General features: G+C 36.8%; 1 protein-coding gene across 1 annotated transcript; it reads left to right on the top strand.

Annotated features, from left to right (window-relative positions):
- Positions 1-948: 948 nt before the first annotated feature.
- On the top strand, positions 949-1,449 carry LOC147515046 (uncharacterized). The gene has a single exon (XM_086592777.1). The coding sequence runs from the start codon at positions 949-951 to the stop codon at positions 1,447-1,449; it is 501 nt and encodes a 166-aa protein (XP_086448903.1).
- The last annotated feature ends 15,314 nt before the right edge of the window (positions 1,450-16,763 follow it).

Raw genomic sequence — 16,763 nt, 5'->3', positions numbered from 1 at the left:
GAACTTTCATAGCAATCACTTTAGCTCTTTTTAGCGCCTAATTAGTAATAAATTTACATTTATTCAACTCCGAAGCCTAAAATACTCAAAAACACGTAATTAGTGATAAACCTATATTATTAATAACATAATTGGCTAAATAGAAATACTACTAAAGGGTTTAAATTACAGTTTTGGGCTCTTATCAGATCGCTCTCTGTTCGTGGGATATAACAGTTCCTTCTCTATATGTTCGAGTGATTTCTTAGGGTGCAAGCCCAATTATATCTACTTCACTGACCATTTCTGGGGTTCTTTTAGGGAACAAGAGTTTGGAGGTCATGATTTCAGCATATTTAATCTTGAAGACTGCAGTATAGAGAAGTTCCTCTATCCCAGGGACACTCTCATGGTTATGCCACCACCAATCTAGTTCGCGCCTAACCCCATTATAAGCTAGATATTGAAAGCAGAGAAGCTCTTTGTCCTGATTGCGCTAAACTCATGATGTTGTGAAAATATCCTAGGTTACATGGACACGCCATATTTTGAAAAAAATATATGTCGGATACATATCCTCGTGTCCATGTCGGTGTGGGAGAAGTCAGAGACAAGCGCTTAGGTGCGTGCACGCTTATGTTGCACATAATGAAAGCGCGTGCGCGCTCATAGTCGGTTTGTTACAGTTTGATGGATTTGTGTGTTTCTATAAAGGGAAGACTCCACCCTTTTTAGAAACACGATCGACGATTATGCACTTGTGTTGTGCATATATTTATCTCTGTAATAGAACCCTAAAAATCAAGCAATAAACACCTTTCTTCTCCCGTGGACATAGGCTGCCTCATTGGCACCGAACCACTATAAATATTGTGTTTTGTCTCTTTGATTGGTTGTTGTTTTCTACATGGTATCAAAGCATAGCGCTTAATCTCTTCTCTAAATCAACCTAAATAAACACAAAATATTATGACAGATCCAAAACCAAACCCAAAGTCTGCTGTAACAATAGAGACTGATTCTAATCCCAGTTGGAAGCTATCATCAATTCTTTTGAATGGAACAAACTATATACCTTGGTCTAGGGTTGTTTCGCTATCTCTGGGTGGCAAGAGGAAATTAGGGTTCATTAATGGTGCAAAGGTGTGTCCTGCCATTGATGATGCTGAATATGAGAATTGGGTTTCCAATTATCAACTTGTTCGATCTTGGTTACTTAATTCGATGGAGTCAACTATTGCTGGAATTTTTACTTTCTCTAATCCTACAAAGGAGATGTGGGATTCAATTGAAGATTTATACAGAAACCAGAACAATTCTGCCCGTGTTTTTGAACTTCAACTTGCAATCGGTGCTTTGCAACAAGGTGAGAACACTTTTACAGAACACCTTGGGAATTTGAAGAAATTGTGGGATGAGTTAAACATATATCGTCCACACACCACAGATGCTAAGACTCATTTGAAATAGGCTGAAGAAGATAAAATCTTCACAGTATTTCGTAGTCTTAAACCAGAATATGAAAATCTGGAAAACAATATTCTAATGGAAAGCACTCTTCCATCACTTGCTGCTGTTTGTGCAACTATTCAGAGAGAGGAAACAAGGAAGAAAACCATGAACTCCAAGGTGAAGTCTTCAATCTCTGAATCTACTGTATTACTTGCAGAAAACGATTTTTGAAAGAAGTCATAGGGATTTGAAAAAGGTAAAGGAAAAAGGGAATCATTTCACTGTGATCATTGTGGAAAAAACTGGCACACTAAGGACCGTTATTGGGAATTACATCCGCATCTTAAAAAGGAACTGTCCAAGAAAGATCATGTCGCAGTAGCCGAGACATCAATTTTCAACTCAGATATTAGTCATCAGTTGAGTCAAATTCTCCAACAACTGACTAAGTCCATGCCATCTAGCAAAGGTCAGTATATCTCAACTCATGTGTCAGGTAATTTACATGCCTATTTTACTATGCCAGAAAATAGTAACTCATGGATAATTGATTCGGGCGCTACTGATCATATGGCTAATTGTCCTACCTCTATCCATAATTTTGTGTCCAAAACCGAAAAGCATAATATTTCCATAGCCAATGGATCCACCGCCCCCATTCTAGGTAGTGGTCAAGTGGATTTTTTTAATCAAAGTCTCAAGAGTGACGCTCTAGTTGTTCCTTCCTTCCCTGTCCAACTTCTATCTGTTGGCAAACTTACAAATTCTTTAAATTGTGATGTCATTTTTTCTCCTAACTCTGTCATCTTTCAGGATCGAAGGTCAAAGAGGACGATTGGTGAAGGAATTTATTCCAATAGGCTCTATTTGTTGAAGTCGCATAAAAAGGCGTGTCAAGCTAGTGGTTTACTTGAGGGGTGCATTTTGCATAAAAGACTTGGGCATCCATCTAGTCATGTCCTGTCAAATTTGTTTCCGCATGTTTATATAAACTCTGATGATGTTTGATATGTTTGTCAATTTTCTAAACAAACTCGTTTATCTTTTCCAAACTCGCACACTATGTCTAATAATTGTTTGAGTTAATCCACTCTAATTTATGGGGACCTGCTCCCGTTAATTCTTATGATGGCTAAAAGTATTTTGTGTTGTTTATTGATGATAAATCTCGTGCTACATGATTATATTTGTTGAAATCGAATACTGAGGTTGTGAATGTTTTCAAAGATTTTCATAATATGGTTACTAATCAGTTTGGTGCAAAAGTCAAGATGTTTAGATTTGACAATGGCACAGAGTTTTGCAAAGGTCTGTTACCTGAGTACCTTCGTAGCCAGGGGATAATTCATCAAACTAGCTGTGTTGGCACACCCGTGAGAATGGGTGTGGTGAAAGAAAAACAGACACCTTTTGGAGACCACTCGTGCTCTTATGTTGGGCATGAATGTTCCTAAGCAATACTGGTCTCATGGCATCTTAACTGCTGCTTATTTGATTAATCGTCTTCCCAGTTGGGTTCTTGGTTTTAAATCCCCATTGGAAGTGCTCAAATCTAGGCCGCTGGATCTCTCTCATCTGCGAGTTTTTGGGTGTGTTTGTTATGTGCATCAGCAAGCTATTCATCGAGATAAATTCGATGCTCGGGCTACTCGATGTATTTTTGTTGGTTATTCTACTACACAGAAAGGCTACATATGTTACAATCCGGCGACGAAAAAACTGGTTGTCTCTCGTAATGTACAATTTGTGGAATCTGAAGCTTTCTTTCAAGATCCAGCTGTGCCTGGGAATCGGTCCCAGGGGGAGTGTTTGGCAGATTTGGCACCTCTCCCAGCAGTCGGTGAAAGTATAGTTCCTGCCGCAGAAGTTATTGAACTCACTGAAGTTATGGGTTCTACTGAAGAAAGTGGCGGCGGGCACGCCACGCGAGCGAGCAACTAAGGGCACGCCTCGCCTCATCGACGACTTTACAAAAAAGGCTGGCGAATATCATAGAATGAGCAACTAAGGGGCACGCTCGCTCTAGCTCCTCCAGCTCCTCCAGTTTCTCGACAATCTGAACGAGAGAGACGACCTCCAGTAACTCTCAAAGATTACTATAAATCTGATAGAGAACTGCATCCTCCAGTGATTCACAGGAATTTTTATTCATTGCATGATGTTTCATATCCTCTACAGGAGTATATAACGTATGCCAATATCACTTCATCTCATCATACTTTCTTGAGTACATTCGATGATGTGCAAGAACCCAAGAACTTTAGAGAAGCTAACTCTCGTCCATTATGGAGAAAGGCGATGCAAGAAGAACTTCGTGCTCTAGACGAGAATAAAACTTGGGAGATTGTTATGCTACTATACGGAAAGAAAACAGTTGATTGTCGTTGGGTATTCAGAAACAAGTTCAACAGTGATGGTTCCTTAGAGAGGCCTAAAGCTCGATTTGTTGCAAGGGGATTCACCCAAACATATGGTCAGGACTACAAGGAGACTTTTGCACCAGTTGCAAAGATGAACACGTTTAGAGTTCTTGTATTTCTAGCTATAAATCAAGACTAGAAATTAGTTCAGATGGATGTTAAAAATGCATTCTTACACGGCGATCTTAAAGAATAAGTGTATATGAGCATCCCACCTAAACATCCGAAGGAGACTAAGGTTGGATTAGTATGCAAGTTAAAAAAAGGCTATCTATGGACTTAAACAATCTCCACGAGCGTGGTATGCCAAGCTCAGTTCTGTTCTAGCTATGACCGGTCTTAAGTAGAGTGATGCTGATCCTTCCTTATTTGTTAAGTCTAGTAGGTCAAGCTTGGTTGTTGTTCTTATTTATGTTGATGACATAGTTATCACAGGTAATGACCATATCGAAATCTCTAAGCTTAAGGATCTACTGCACAAGAAATTTGACATCAAGGATCTGGGTATTATGAAGTACTTTCTTGGGATCGAAATTGCTCATTCAAAAAGAGGCATATTTCTTAATCAAAGAAAGTATGTGTTGGATCTTTTGAGTGAAGCAGAAAAGCTGGGGGTAAAACCATCTGATTCTCCAACTGACAGTGGAGCCAAGTTGGACAATACCAGTGATCTTCTTACTGACATTGGTCAGTATCAGCTATTAGTTGGTAAACTAATATATTTAACTATTACCCGACCAGATATTTCTTATGCAGTAAGCTTGGTTAGTCGTTTCATGCATGCTCCAAGGACTCCACATATTAATGCAGTTTCTAGAATACTGCAGTATCTGAAAGGGTTGCTAAGCAGAGGTATTTGGATGCGAAAAAATGGGCATACATCTATTACTGCTTATACAGATGCTAATTGGGTAGGATGTCCAGTTGATCGGCGGTCTACTTCCGATTATTGTACCTTTGTGGGAGGTAATTTGGTCACTTGGAAGAGCAAAAAACAGAATGTAGTGGCTCGTTATAGTGCTGAAGCTGGGTACATGGCTATGGCTTCCACCACCAATGAAATCATATGGCTTCGCGCTCTTCTGAAGGATTTGTGTTTTGGTTTGCATCTGTCAACTACACTTTACTGTGATAATCAAGCTACTATGCACATTGCTGCAAATCCGGTGTTCCATCAGAGAACTAAGCATATTAAAGTTGACAGTCATTTTGTGCATGAAAAAGTGCAGTCTAACATTGTCACTACCTCCTTTGTTTGAAGTGACCAACAGCTTGCAGACATTTTTACCAAGGGACTTCCAGCTTCCAAGTTCCATGATATACTCTCCAAGCTGGGCTCGCTGGATATCTTCGCACCAACCTGAGGGGGAGTGTGGGAGAAGTCAGAGACAGGCGCTTAGGTGCGTGGGCGCTTATGTTGCACATGATGAAGGCACATGCGCGCTCATAATCGGTTTGTTACAATTCGATGGATTTGTGTGTTTCTATACAAGGAAGACTCCACCCTTTTTAGAAACACAACCGACGATTGTGCACTTGTGTTGTGCATATATATATATATATATATATATATATATATATATATATATATATAATATAACCCAAAAATCAAGCAATAAACACCTTTTTTCTCCCGTGGACGTAGGCTGCCGCATTGGCACCGAACCACTATAAATCTTGTGTTTTTTCTCTTTGATTGGTTGTTGTTTGCTACAATCAGACACATATCGCACAATGTAATTTACCTCGAATTTTGATATTTTGTCGTGTCCGACAATTCGTATCCATGTCTGATATGGATATAACTACCCGTGTCAGTGTAACCTAGAAAATATCTGATTGTAAGCTGGTTAATGTAGTGTATGTACATTGAGGGCTATGAATTTTGTAAGTCAATTAAATTTCTGTTGTTTTTTTTCTGATTCATATCTCTTTGTTGTACTCCTTTCATGATGAGTATGTGATGCCTTTTGTATTCTTTTGCTAGTCACGGTTAGGTTGTGCTGCAAATGTAACTGTTTATTCTTGTTCAGATGTGATATGATTGTGTCGCCGGTGCCTAAGTACATGATCTAAGAGATCAATGTATCTAGTAGTTGGATCATAAGTGTGTATTATTTTCTTAGAATCCTAAGTACGTGAGGATATTTCTAGTGGTTTAGGGTACCATAACAATTGTTGTATGGTCTACAGACTCTGGAAATATTATCTTGTCAGGGATGCTTCTTAGGTTGGCAGCTAAACAGGGTCGGAAACCTGCAGTTGTAGACTTGGATATTGGCCAGGGATCCGTAACGGTTCCTGGCTGTGTTAGTGATACTCCAACTGAAATTCTAGTAGAGCCAATGGAAGGATCTCCCCTTGTTTACTATTGTAGACACCACCCCCAGGTAAGAAACCTGACTAAGATTCCCTTTTTTCTTGGGCCATGGAATTGATATATACTCATGAAAATGTGGAAATTGAATTTGTTCGATTTATCCAAATTTTCAGTTTTTCATTTTTGCAACTCTACTTAAATGATGGAGTTCAAGAATTGATAAGCATAACTTTACTCATCACTAATTAAAAAGCAATGTTCACCTATTTCTCATTACCCTGAAGTTTTTTTTAATACCACTTGATCGATTTGTTACTCCCCATCTTGCAGAAGTTATGAATTTAAAACTATTGCTATGTAGAGTAATTGTGAAGGAGCTTGCAGTAACACTAGAGATACAGTTTGCAGGTATGGTGATTAATACCATTATATGGATAGAAGGTGTCTGTTACTGAATTACGTCCTAATCCCTTCCCCACAATGAATTCTGATATATGTGGTCTCAAACTACTTTTCTGTGCCTGGTATATCTCTATTAGTAAAGTACATCATAATTAACCTGACCTTTTAAATTAGACCAACCTTTTATCTACCACTAAATACCCTTGATTAGATATTAAAATAAAATATTCAATGCCTTTAAAAAGGACTATTCTGTCATTTCAACTTTTATTTCCATTTATACCCTTAAGTTATAACACCATCACAAAGGAGTTTTGTGTAAATTCAGGTTGAAAACCAAATGCACGCACTATATGACTATATGAATTGTACGCCTATATTTATTAGTCATAAATTAAGACTTAAATTACCATAAATACACTGATCCTTTCCCTTTTCGTCTCCCTCTCAATCTCTACGTATCCCATCTTTTTTTGCAAACAGTAGGTAAAAAAAAATCGTATTATCTCTTGCCTCTCTTGAAATACTTGGGATCAACAGCCTTCTCTTCTCTGTCTCTTAAATTATAAAAAAACCCTCTAATCACTTAACCTCCGGTCTCTTAACCTCAACAAACAATTCAGAAACGTATCGAGTCATCACTTTTAAGACGTTTTTAACCAATTCGATTGCCGCTTTTCTCCATCCTCTCTCACCAAAAGGTGTTCCCTGTTAGATTGTTGATAGTGTGGTTTGATGACATTATTTTCAGCTTTTTGTTTAAGTTAAATTTTGATAACTCTGGTAATTGAAACATTGAATTGATTTCTTCAATTTGTAAATTCGTAGAAAAAGAGAAAAAAGCTTTGGACTGCATGGAAAGTTGAAAAATGCTTCAATTCCACCGCCGGTCAGTTCTATTATCTTATTTATTACTTTGTTGTTTCAGGTTTCTAATGTCAAGAGAATCCTCACAGTTCTCTGATTTTTAGGCGATGTGTAATCTTCTCTTCTTAAGGTATGTGATTTTAATTAGTGTTTCGTATTTTTTTAGTTACATATTGTTTGATGAAATGCCTCTAAAGATTATCTAAAAAGGGTTGGCAAACTTCATTGCATGTTTGCAATCATGTGCATTGGTTAAAGTCCAGCTTAGCTGTTAAAAAGGAAGCTTCGCAGTCATATTAACATATCTGGCTTGATAGACTATTTTCTCATGGTAAATAAGCTCATTGGTTTGCTCAGTTCTGATTTGCACAGAGGCAATCATTCATGATGTCTCTATCTATTCTTTGCTTGAGCTTGAAAAGTGTAACTTTTAAAGCGATTTCTTTGTTGAATCCATTTGCAGACCAAACTTTCGATATCTGGGAGAGACTTCACACTGACGCTAATCACTAGGCACTCACGCCATTATGCGGGCACAAGGTTTGGCAATCTTACGACTTGTAAAATGATATTAGCTGTTTTTTTTTATGCGGGCACATGTAGGTTAGGGTCGGCCCTAACGCCGGCCATTTGCTCCTAACGTCAAGAATGGTGGATTTCCTTTCTTTTCTATTCAGTGGCGAGCAATTCTTTCTTTCTTTTTAAGGGTGTGACTCATCAGTATACCTTGCCTGTCTCTAAGAGGCCTCCCTATCCCTAACCCAGGGAGTGGGTTGAAAGGATGACAACATTCAATCCTGCAGGAAACTTGCACGTGTGGCTCAGAGCGTTTTATTAGGCTCGCTCGGACTACGTTAAGAATGAATCTTTTGTGCCATTCATATGATCATTGTTATAGTCGGCATAACAGCCAACTACAGCTGTAACTGGAACAACAATCAGTTATTCAGCTGATTATTAGCTGATGAGACTTGGTGGGTATATATATTCAAAGATGAAATGGAGCATGATGATAACGAGTGTGTGGGAATCCGAAAATCCATTTACCACGCATTTGAGTCCCAATGCGGAGAAGTGTGAGGCAATTACTCTTAACACTTAGTCTTCATTGCATTGAGAATGTACCTAGACTCCTAGAGAGTAGAGACCTGATCGTCCAATCTTAGGCCCAAATTCGGATTTTCAGTTCTTCCAATGAATACCGTGTCTCCCTTGCTATAATGAGAACTTACCAAGGGACAAGGAAAAGTTAATTGATTTTTAGATAAATAACCAAGTTCTGATTGCGGTTGTGATAGGCTTTTCATCTTATGGTCATAAACAAATCAATTTTATTTGCATTTAATAAGTTCCACTTGCCAGTCCTCGCCGTTCTATGTTACTACTCTTACGCAAATCTATTTTTTTGTTTCAACTTTAATTTTGCGATCATCGAAACACGAGTAAAACCATGCTATGTTTAGGCCTCTAAAGTGACATTGCATTCTCGATCGCCTTTCCCAAATTTGATGATGGTACATGGGTCATGGGGACCTTATACATTTGATAACAATACAAGAAGTTATTGCAAAATACACTTTGTCGGGTGTTTCAATGTTAGATGGTAATGACATGTGAACGTCATAGTGGCAATAAATTAAATGTTAAGTTTTTCTCATTTTGAATCTTCATCTAGGAGTCTATCCGATCTGCCGTAGGAGAATTCAATTGGTGATTAGATTGTTCAAGAAGTAGATTCCTAGAATATTGCTCAAGTTGAGTCCCCGCATGGATTGGCTATCTGCATATTTGGCTCCTACATGGTCAAACACAATTTGATCTTAGGTCCACAACCATTCAATTCGTGCTCTCCCGTGACTACATGCTATGCTTCTTACCATTGATAAAAGGAAAATGATAGAGTCCTGCAACTTCTTTATGTTAGTAACAAGCTCAACAGATTCAGTGGCATCAAGGTTGCAACTTCGTTAATATAGCTGTTAGACTACCTCCGATTCTCTGAATGTCAGAACTAAATGATACGAAAGAACAGTAAAAGAAGAGTATTAACGATTGTAGATGCACCTTACATAACTTGAGCAACAGATTCAGCAACCCATGTAGCATCACCAAAGCAATTTCTTTCTTTTTTTAAATTTGTTTTAGAGCTTTTGATCTTAATTTGTTTCCTATGTTGTTTAATCAAATTATTCATAGGGTCATTGATTAGTTGTTTGGCCTTTTTTTTCCCCTGGATAGTTTGGAGGCTATGATTTACGTACATCTACTTATTTTCAGTGAAGCTGATGGATTTATGTCGATTTTTCATGGGTTTCTAGGACCAGGTGACATTGATGCTGAGCAATGTCAGGTAAGTTACATTTCTTTTTTATTTAGTTTGTTTCATCCCTGTTGTATCTAACTTAAATTTTTTATGCATTAATTTAAATGAACAACAATAAGAACCAATAAGAACATATGCTCTGAAACAAATGCAGCTGCCGCCTGAACTTTCAAACATACATATTTCTCTGGAACGGATATGGTCACTTTTACAAATGTAATAGCATTATAACTGGATAACATAAACAAAGCAATTGACTTTAAGTTAGCAATATAACCTCGAAAGAAGCCAAGAATACTGAAAGGGATTCAAAAGTAGCTGCGGTCCCTCTTAATTTCATAGGACATTATGTTAATTTCTAAAACCTCAAAAAGAATATATTGAAATAACTGAAAAAGTAGCTTAGAGCCTACATTGTTAGGCACTAACGCACCTTAAACATACTATACAAAGAAAACACATGGAACCATACCATAGTATAGATCCAATGATTTGTTGATTAATGAATTTCTACCTATTGTTTCAAGGATGATTTTGGCGAGTTTGCAGACTTTTGTTTCAAACAATTCGGTGACAGGGTTAAGAAGTAGGTTACCGTAAATGAACCTTCAATCTTGGCTACTCATGGCTATTTAAATGGAATTAATGCTCCTGGTAGACGTTCACCACCAAATGGAAACTGTACATCAAAGTAACCAAATAGTGGTTCATGTATGGAAGCCACCTTGAATTGATGCTACTGCAGCATGCTTTAAAAGGACTGCTGGTGAAAAAACATATTGATCTACAAAAACACCAGTTCCCCTTATATTTAATAACAATCGACGTGATCTATTCCTCATGTGAGAGCCTATATTTCTATTGTGCACTGTGATCGTGTGATTACATCTCTTCAGTTTTGTTTCTATTTTTTTAAAGATATTATTAGTGCTTATTTTGTTTTATTTTTAACGTCATATTGATTCAGTAGACAATATGTGAGCAAGTTATCATTTCTTGCTAATATCTATATACGTATTTTCAGTTCAATTAGTATATTGGTCCAGTTAGTAAATTCACATTGTCTTAGTATACCAACCACAACGGTGAGAGCCTATATTTCTATTGTGCGCTGTGATCGTGTGATTACATCTCTTCAGTTTTGTTTCTGTTTTTTTAAAGATATTATTAGTGCTTATTTTGTTTTATTTTTAACATCATATTGATTCAGTAGACAATATGTGAGCAAGTTATCATTTCTTGCTAATATCTATATACGTATTTTCAGTTCAATTAGTATATTGGTCCAGTTAGTAAATTCACATTGTCTTAGTATACCAACCACAACACCTAATGTGTACATTTTAACCAAAAGAGAAGAAAAGTAACTAATGTGCACCTCAAAACACAATTTCAGAAATTGATAACTTGCTCACATATCAGCGATTAGTACTACAATTGTTGTAGTACTAATTGTCACTTAGCTTATTGAATGTAGTCTGTGAGTTTCCTGGTAACCTCAGAGTTCTACTGCCCCAAGACAAATGGTGGTTCCCATGGGAGCTCACGGACTACAACAACCAACACAGAAGACGACTGGGATGCAGTTGCAACAGCAGAAGAACTCAAGGCACTCAAGGGAGAGCTTGCTTCCCTTAGGTTGGGAAGTGAACTAAGTGAGAAGAATTGGAGCGATAATAGAAGTATTGATAAAGCTGCAGCAACCAAGGTGAAAGGTTAAATGAGGGGGCCTTTTGTGGGCGAAGTTTTGAGCCAAAACAAAGTATGTGGCTACAGAGTTATGGAATTCATTGCTGGTAATTGTCATTTCCTGTTCACCAAGAGTTAAGGTAATCCTGTTCTTTCTAAAAAAAAACTTCTTTTCTTTGGTTGTTCATTATTAAATAAAGCTTGAAAAAAACAATGCCTGTTTTGTCTCTTTTTTTGGGTTTTTGCACAGAGAAGGTGCCAAGCAAATTTAAGGGGGGTAAGAAAGGATGTTACGTGAGCAACCATAAGAGCAGGGTTGTCTGTCCTGGTTGTGTGCATCCAATGTGAAATCCAATTTAATTCATTGCATCGTCGGACAAGTTTAGTTAAATGTTTGATTTCATACATGGTAATGGGTGATTTAGTAGCGACCCCAATTCCTACTACAAGCAGACCTTGGTTTCGTCTGTCTACCTAACCATACCATCTCATATAACATGATTTTACACTAAAATTTAGAGCATCGAACTAAAATAAGCCTACACTTCTGTCTTTTGTGTGTGCCAAGTAGGTCTATCTAATGCATGACTGAAAGTTAATGTTGTAGGTTTGTGTCAATCCATGTTTTAGTTAGTTAAACGTTTGATTTGTTTTAACTCTTAGAGAGAGTATGAAGGGAAGGAAAACTATTCTTTTCTTCTCACCTGCTTTGTGTTAACCGAAAATCTCCCCTCTTCCCACTCCCCAGTGATTCAATTACTTTACTTTCTTCTTGCCTTGACGCAAAAAAGTGGTTAGTACAGTTTATGTGCTAGAGGTGTGACTTTGTCACATTATGAATTTCTACTTTTGGCTACAAGTTTCTGTCATCTTTTTGATATTATTTCTCTTTATGCCTACCTAATGTACTAATTTTTTGCTTTACATTTTGCAGGCCATGGTGATGGCAGAATTCTATGCACTTTCACATCTTTCTTCTGCTACCAAATATCTAATTTTATACTTTGGAAATATGTCAGACCATATTGCTTTTGAGGAGGACCTCTCTACTCTTAGGGAAAGGTGTGCTTGTTTGCAATTACATTTTTGACTGAATTAAAATATGCAACACATAGTTCAAGCCATTGCTTTTTACTCTCACATACAACCATGTTCATCTTAGGTATATACCGTTGTTTCCCATTGTTGGAATATGGAAGTTCATGATAATATATAGATGAAAATCTAAAAGCGTATAGTACACATTAATTATCCAATTATCCCTTGCTTCTTATCAAGCAGAACATAGTGATGGTGAAGCTTTTTCAACTTTTACCAGTTTGGTAATGCTTTGAAATCCTAATAAATCTTGCATCAATATACTCTTACATCAGATCTGAGAGCATTTGTAGGAACAAAAAGAAGTAAGGTTAAAGTTGTATTTGGGATAGTAGGAAAAAGGCATACAATGCGATATTTGCCCATTTTTTTGTTCATAGTAAATAACACAAGAGGAAAATAATTGAAATGTAACTAAATTAATCCAATAATCGCAAATGGCACTCATTTGTTGTTTTGAACGCACTTATGAACATATCATCCTTTGAATAGCATATAAGACATTAGTTTTGAATCATTTCTCAAACTCTATTTTATTCTTTTCATTTCTATTTTTGTTTTTCTGCTTCAATTGTTTCGGATATTTAACACAACGAATTGAACTAGATGACAGACTTATTTGGTTCAGCATCCTGGTATTTGCATACCCTTATTTCAGTATGACCACAAACACTTTCGGCTACAGGTATCTTTGGAGATAATAGGTAATATGCTATCTAGGACATCTATGGCATGTCCCCATGCAACTGATGCAGCTGCTTATGTAAAGTCATTTTAACAAATATTATACTCTTGGGTTTAGAAGCACTGAATTTGTTTAAAATATTGCTTTGATTCCAAAGCTCAAGTAATTGATTAAGGCTTTGTTGTCTGTTTAATTAGTTGACAAAGGTTATTGTGGGAACCATTCATTGTATGTCATTTTCTTTTATATCTTGAGCTCTACATTCGTTGGGTTTCAATGTCGGCAGGTTGCTTTTTAGCTTAGATTATTCATATATTTGTTAATCGTTATTTACATATTTGTTTTATTCTCAATACTATGAGCATTTTTATAAAACTGTTTCACCTCAACATCTTCCGTTTACAGGTCATTAGGTCCTCAACGGCATATGAGTTTTCCAAAGTAAATACTACTCTTAATATAGGGATCAAGGGTTTTGATGGTGTTATTTTTTTGCAAGACTACCAAAGGTACGACAATGTTGGTAAGTGAAAGGCATATAATCTGGTGTAAATGAATTCAGGTGTCAAAGCCACATGACATGCAATTAGAAAATGAAGCTGGAAGAAACTAGCAAATAGTAGTTTGGGTCATCCATTTTTGGGTTATCTATTTTTGTTTATTGATTAGTATGTTTTGAAGGATTTTTTTCCAATTAAAATTTAGCTACAATGCTGAATCTCCCCTGTAATTGTTCACGTTAATCACAAGTGTCGGTATGCACTTATGGATCGGATGCATTGATTACAAAGGTGTTTTAGATCATGTTAATTAAGATTATCGTAAAGATTTCATTTTATTTCATGAGCTTTACACACCTTTGTACTATGCAATTATATATTTGGCAGAAACTCCTCCTACAAAGGGCTCTTTAGCCTATGTATGGACTTTTTAATCGGACTGTCAAATGTAATAAGATTGGTAATCATTAGTGCGCGGAACTTATCGAATAGTACATAAAGTTCTCCGGTGAGTCCTCTGTAAATTATGTGCTTAAGTATAATGTGTCGATGGTAACGTACAATAAGTTTTAAGACGTCAAGGATGAAGGAACTAATGTACATCAAGGCACTAAGATACTTGCTTTGACAAGTATATATTGTTCATGCACATCAATAGTGGTTATCATGTGCAGAGCACGCGCATTATGCTAGTTTTTTTAATGCATTGGCCTTTTGGCTATTGCCATCAACGCATTCAATGTTAATGTAGTCTTGAACTCTTGGTTATTGGTCAGGTAAACACCAATCGTTTTACTCGTGATATCATTGAACTAGTGCACACCCTGAGCGGTAAATTTTTCAAGAGATACAAAATGCAATTATCTTGTGGTCAGAAAAGAGCTTGCGGCAAGACCATAATTATGAAGTGGGCTGAGAGCCTGAGACATTTTAGCACACAGTTGAATATTTACCCTGCAATTGGCACTTGGATGAGTCCTTCAGTTATTTCCATTTGTATCGTTCTGAAAAATGAGTTGTGACGTTTCAGCACACAATTGAATATCCACCCTGAAAAAGGAGTCAACAAGTTTTGTATGGCTACATTTTAAAGGAAAATGCACAAGCTTTTCGCCTTACAGAAGAATGAGATAGATAGAAGGTTAGAGTTATATCTTGATGCTGAGATTCTTTAGGTTAGTCCCATTAAATGTAGGTGACAGTCTACCGGATACCGTCTTCCCCTGCTTGTTTACTCGATTTGGAACCCATCCCTTTTAACTGTTTGCAGTACTGCCGATGAAAGGTACTTGAGTGATGGAATGAATTATGGTGAGGGTCACTATTTATAGGGATTTAAGGATAGTATGTAACTTGTTTGAATCTGATATAAGATAAGCAGTAAAATCATGTGAATAGAATCTATCTAATGTCAAGCTAAGTGGCCATGGATTTAGCTGGACAAGAAGTGATGCTCCTACATTTGGATATATGTGCGGTGGGGATCATCCATCGACAGGCTGCAATCTTCCCATCTCAAGGATTTACGTATATGACTCTATTATAGCTGAAAAGTCTTTAATTGCAACTTCTTTTTTTGGTTTTTGATAATCAGGCAGGGTTAGAGAGGTCCCTTGCCTCCTTTCATTAATAATAAAGAGCTGGTTAATTAAACTTGTGCGATCTTCTTAATGATAGATCCAAGTTCCAACTTGTTCAGTCAAATCTACTCTCTTGGTTTTACTTATTTGCATATGAAGTACAAACTTGTGAGTTGAGTACTTGAGTTTATGAGTGAGTGAAATTAAAGGAACTGAGGAAGCAAATTAATGGATTGAACAATTATGGGCTGATCTGTTAACTCTATCTTTAGCTGTTTTCAGTTGATAACTAACATAAGCTATACGTTGTTCAGTATACCAACTTGCTCAACTTGTTGTTTTAATTCTTCACACCAACTTGCTCAAATCAACTCAGTGGTTTAACGTGTTCGCTTAACCGGATATCATTTTATGCATCAGACCATTGCAGTCGCCCAATATTAGCTATTAGACTTGCGCAGTCTATGGTTAATCGAGACGAGAGTATCTATAGTATCTTCCTGGACTTAGACGCGCGTACGACTTTTCTTTGTTAGGGAAAAATTAAACAGTAGACTTCAAATGCCCATCAGCCCATCAGCCAATAATTTGACCCTCACTCTTAATTTCGTAAGTCTCTTCAACTCACTTTTACATTTTCCTGTTCTTTATTCTGGTGTTGATAAAAGATATTTTGTCCTCAATGAAGAATTTCAATAATATCTGCTAAGACAGCCAGAATGTATTGTGGGTACTTTTATATGGAAGTCCAAATTGTCTCGCTTCATTGCATATTTGCATGAGCGAAAAATTTCCACCTTCCCAGGCACTATTCAGTCCCACTCTCACTACAATGCTACAGTCAGTCGTCGACACCATATACCTTTCACGACGTTTACCATTACAGATTTGTGGAGATATAATTAAATCAAATTTTGATTACTTTGTGAAACTTTGCAGTATGTAGTAAGGTTAACCTTTGGGAATTTTTATTGTACTAGTAATATGGTTGTGATTTGCTCTGGGCTGGAAGGCATGCACGGTAACGAAAGTACTTTTCCAATTTTTCTTTATAATAAAATAAATAAATAAAATGCATTGCTTAGAATATATCACAATCATAACTCCATGAGTATACTAGCTTGCAGTGCATTGCTTGATTAAGTTACATTTGAGATGTGGTTATTTTCTTAAGTTCTACGAAAAGTAAATTAAGTTACTTGAAGCTTAAAATATATAACAGTACAATCATCACATGCAATGGTTGGATGACTGGATCATACATGCCTACAGTTCGACGAATAGATTTATTCTCTATTGAGTATGTATCCCGTCACATCCTAATCGCAATTTTTTGTGTTATTAGTAAAAATGACGACAATTTTCTCATAGGTAAATATATATGTTATCATTTACTCACTCAAATCAATCCACTCGTGCACATATATCATCGACCTCTATTATTTTCA

This window comes from Coptis chinensis, chromosome 2 (assembly GCF_015680905.1).
Source record: "Coptis chinensis isolate HL-2020 chromosome 2, ASM1568090v1, whole genome shotgun sequence".
Classification (NCBI taxonomy): Eukaryota; Viridiplantae; Streptophyta; class Magnoliopsida; order Ranunculales; family Ranunculaceae; genus Coptis; species Coptis chinensis.
The sequence above is the reverse complement of the archived record's forward strand: the minus strand, read 5'-3'. Positions and strand labels throughout refer to the sequence as shown.

Bases quoted from the DNA above. Each gene is read 5' to 3' on its own strand.
- LOC147515046 (XM_086592777.1), top strand. From the start codon at position 949: ATGACAGATCCAAAACCAAACCCAAAGTCTGCTGTAACAATAGAGACT.